The sequence below is a fragment of the Temnothorax curvispinosus genome, unplaced genomic scaffold (genome assembly GCF_003070985.1).
Source record: "Temnothorax curvispinosus isolate PA1 unplaced genomic scaffold, ASM307098v1 QBEX01010707.1, whole genome shotgun sequence".
NCBI classification, from domain to species: Eukaryota; Metazoa; Arthropoda; class Insecta; order Hymenoptera; family Formicidae; genus Temnothorax; species Temnothorax curvispinosus.
The window spans coordinates 227-4,148 of NW_020220487.1; the positions used below are offsets into that span (position 1 = coordinate 227).

General features: G+C 41.7%; 1 protein-coding gene across 1 annotated transcript; it reads right to left on the minus strand.

The window, feature by feature from the left end:
* Positions 1-498: 498 nt before the first annotated feature.
* Positions 499-3,629, minus strand: LOC112460678 (vitellogenin-2-like). Its single transcript, XM_025025474.1, has 4 exons — positions 3,615-3,629; positions 911-1,316; positions 620-689; positions 499-571 (listed from the first exon to the last, which is right to left on the minus strand). The coding sequence occupies exons 1-4, from the start codon at positions 3,627-3,629 to the stop codon at positions 499-501; spliced, it is 564 nt and encodes a 187-aa protein (XP_024881242.1).
* Positions 3,630-3,922: the final 293 nt, after the last annotated feature.

Consider the following 3,922-nt stretch of genomic DNA (forward strand, 5'->3'; position numbering starts at 1 on the left):
CCTTTCTTTGGCTTTGTGTCGCTCATTCGCTATCCCGAGATTATATATTTGTTCGTATGTTGCACCAAATATCCTGAGTTGCTATCACAAGGCGTTGCATGTGCTGTTCGGCCCGCTGTTAGCCGCCTTTCGCTCATCGCGGGTACTGCCGCTCCCGGCTCTCGATCCCGGGAACCCTCGCTCAATCGTCCTCGTCGCCAATTGCAATGTCTCCGTCTTGCCGTGGGTGCGAGGATGCCTTAGGATGCGAGAGGGTGACCTGATACAACAACTCGTTATGCAATGCACTCTGATATATATTCTCTCTGAGCCTCGCCGCATGGCTTACACTCACTCGACTTCCGGCTTACATATCTCCGCGAGCGCCTCGCTTTCCTTACACACACTCACCCGCCAGTACGTGGTGCCCTCTCTCTCTACGCGCATACACCACAACAATAGATATTTTTTTACAATTTTATTTTATTACATTATATATTTTTACTTTTTTCGCCGCTTCTATATCTTCAGCGGGTCGTCGTCGTCGTCGCTGCCGTCTTTTTGGCGGGTCGATAATCCTGACTGTGGCGGGCTGCAAAAAGAAAAGAATTAACACACACACGTCGTTGAATCTACTTACTCGGAAACGTTGATCTCTTTAAAGGGAGAAACCCCGACCAGCGTAAACCCGGAATCAGATGTAATATGTTCTGTAAAAAAAGTTTTAAAAACAATTAAACGATCGTCGACGATAAATATAATATTAGTTGCTTTCCATTTACATAAAAACTCGGATAATTCTCACTTGTGATGTCATTCTATCTTTATTATTCATTAATTCCCAAAAAGGATAGAACGACGTGACACAACAAGTGAGAATTATCTGAGTTTTCATGTAAATGGATAGCACCTATTAAGTGTATATACGTACCCGGGATCCGGCTGACTCTCGCGAAGCGACTCCCGTAGCAGGAGTTGCAGTTGTTGCTGCGAGCAGTGTAGTAGCCGCTGCTCTTGCTGCTGCTGCTGCTGCTATCACTGACGGTGCTGCTTGGGTTTTTGCTGGTATGATTGGATTCGCAGCCAGAGCAGCTGCAGACGCTGCATTGGTCCTTGTAGCTGCTGGAGTACTTGTCGCATGTTGTTAAGTTCAGCAGGTTTCTCAGGCTGCTGCTGGTCTGGCTACGGCTGCTGCTGCTGCTGCTACTGCTCAATAGTGTTCGGAAGCTGGTGCTTAGAAAGTCGCTGATGCCACGGTTGCTGCTGCTGCTGCGGCTGTTGTCGCTGGTGAAGCCTAAGGTGCGGCTTGTGTCACACTTGTTGTTTGTTTGGCCCATCTGTGTAACAGATTTAAAGAAAACAAAATTTAATAAAAAGTTAATTAAATGTGCCTTTAAGATCCCCAAGCCAATGAAACGCGTCTAGTGGTAACTTTAACGAAACGCCAATCAAACGTGCGCCTTTAAGATCCCCAAGCCAATCAAACGCGTCTAGTGATAACTATTGTTGAATTTAGCGGTTGGTTCTTTCACCAACGCAATATGGACGCGACTGCTTTATCCTCGCTCTGTTTTCGAGTTAAAATTCCAACGGGTTTTTTGTATTCTGTTCCGGCATCGAACTTATTCCGCACGAAACGTTCGTCGGAACCATCGCCACCATTCGCTCATTTCACCGATTATCTCGAACGCTCTCGAAACGAAACGCTTGGATCCAACGAACACGTGATCGTCATAAGTATACACGGTGTTTATGTTTAATCTAAAGACAAAGGAGGCACCGGAGTTTCGCCTTGTTTTGGACCTCGTTAACGGTCAACGATGTATTCGGTCGCGCCGATCGACGAACGGCCGGCAGATTCGTCCTCCAGCTTTCGTTCGAGACGGTCGTGCTTAAGTTTACCTCTGCACTGTAATTGTAACGTGAGCCGAATTTAACTGACTACGACGATTAAACGTTTTACAATCAAATTGAGTGAATTCGTACGAGTGCCATTCCCTTCTGACCGTCGAGTCCTTATCCAAAGGCTGTACTAGCCGCTGGCCAATTTTTTGGAGCCGGAACATATTCTAAGTTTCTTTTTTCAATTTTTACCGTTTTCGGATCAATTTTTCAAATTATTACCAGTCCCTATAGCTTATAAATTATAAATAATTATTTGATCAGGTTGTGACCGAACTTGTGGTCTTGAATAAAGATAAACTTACTTGTATTATCTCCACACCGCCTAGGATCGAACCAGTTGGCGGAGCATCGTGAGACGGAAGGTTATTCTAGGAAGGGGTGACGACCCCCTCAGCACTGAGGAAAACGACGCAAGGAGGAGGACTTGTATTATAACAATACGGTCGCCACTGTGTTTTGAACGTTGACACAGAACGTATATGCCCGTCAATATCAATGACGATGGGCTTGCTTGCTTCCTTCTTTCCAGGATGTAAGATCTTCACGCTGTTCGGCTCAAACGTACATCAGACAATGTCCATTCAAAGTCCTTCACTCGCGTTCGCGTTGCGTATATGATATTCGGATAATAGAATAAGAATATTCAATACCTTGAGAATTTGTATTGATTTAACAATAACAAATATATATATATATATATTTTGTATTTGGTACAAAGGTACGCATTTGTCGAAACGGAAAGCGTTTCCAAAGGCTATCAGGAATGTTCTTGCCGGGTACGATTCTGCGTTACGAGTCGGATATATCTGACAATAATATGCCGCGTAACTATCGCTCGCAGTAGCAAAGATAAATGCAAGTACGCTGTTGCGCAAACTAATATTTCCCATGTACGAATTCCGCGATCGTTCGATTCCTTCTCACGCTAAGATAACTCTTGAATACTCGATTTACACGTAAACTTGGAAAAAACACGATGTGTCTTCCTCAAGATATCAAATGGGATAGACCTCGAGTCGAAATTTGGTCTCGCTTATATACCTTTCCTGGCTGTGCATCCCTACCATCTTCACTTTGGCCAATGAGCAGCCAGTTCTATAATGCTCGCTATCTCGCTTTCTCATGCAGTCGACTGGTCTGAACATGTTTCCCGGAACTTCCTCGAGAAGTAAACAACTTCAAGAGTATCATGTTACGTCAAAGGCAACTGCCGACGTTTAATTAAACGAATCTACGACGAAATATTCTTTTCGGTCGAGCGACTGCATGTTTTCGGTTTTCTCTTTGGGCAAATAATATTCATCGAACAAAATAATTAAATAATGAATCCCGTAACTGAATATTTTTCTCTACGCAATATCATACATACATGCTTTACATTAAGTACGGTTTTCCCTGCTTATTTCCCTGCTTATTATGTAGCTAATATCGCGTAATCACTCATTCATGATTTTAATTACTTTCTCTTTTATTTTTAGGTATCATCCAAGCATTCCAGGATCTACAGGGCTCATCAGGTAGGTATACGGATAAGTATAAATGATAATATTAATATCATACTAACGTAAAATAATCAATTTCCTTTTTCAGGAACTTTTAGGTAAAGTATTTATAAAACGCTTCAAGCGTTCGCAAAATGTATCCAACACGGTTGAATACATTTATAATAAATGAAATTAATGTTTAAATAAAGCTGGCTTGCTCATTTCTAACATTGACATGTTACTGACCTTGGTCAAGGACATCTTCATACACGCATGTTAATGCAAATCTGACGTTATCTGAATCGTTTACATTCTTTATTACAATGTGTCTCATGCAGTCACATACGTATAATTATCGATAATTAATGATTTAGCTAATTTTAGACAACTCTTGCAATAATGATAAAATTAAAGTTTTTTCTTTATAAATGTCTCTAGGTAGTCCCTCTAAATGATAATGCATCGTTAAAATCTAAAAAGTCGGTTATTTCAACCTTTGACCTTGAACTGTCAAAATCTTTAAATAAAGCAAATTTTGAGAAAAGCACCTCAGA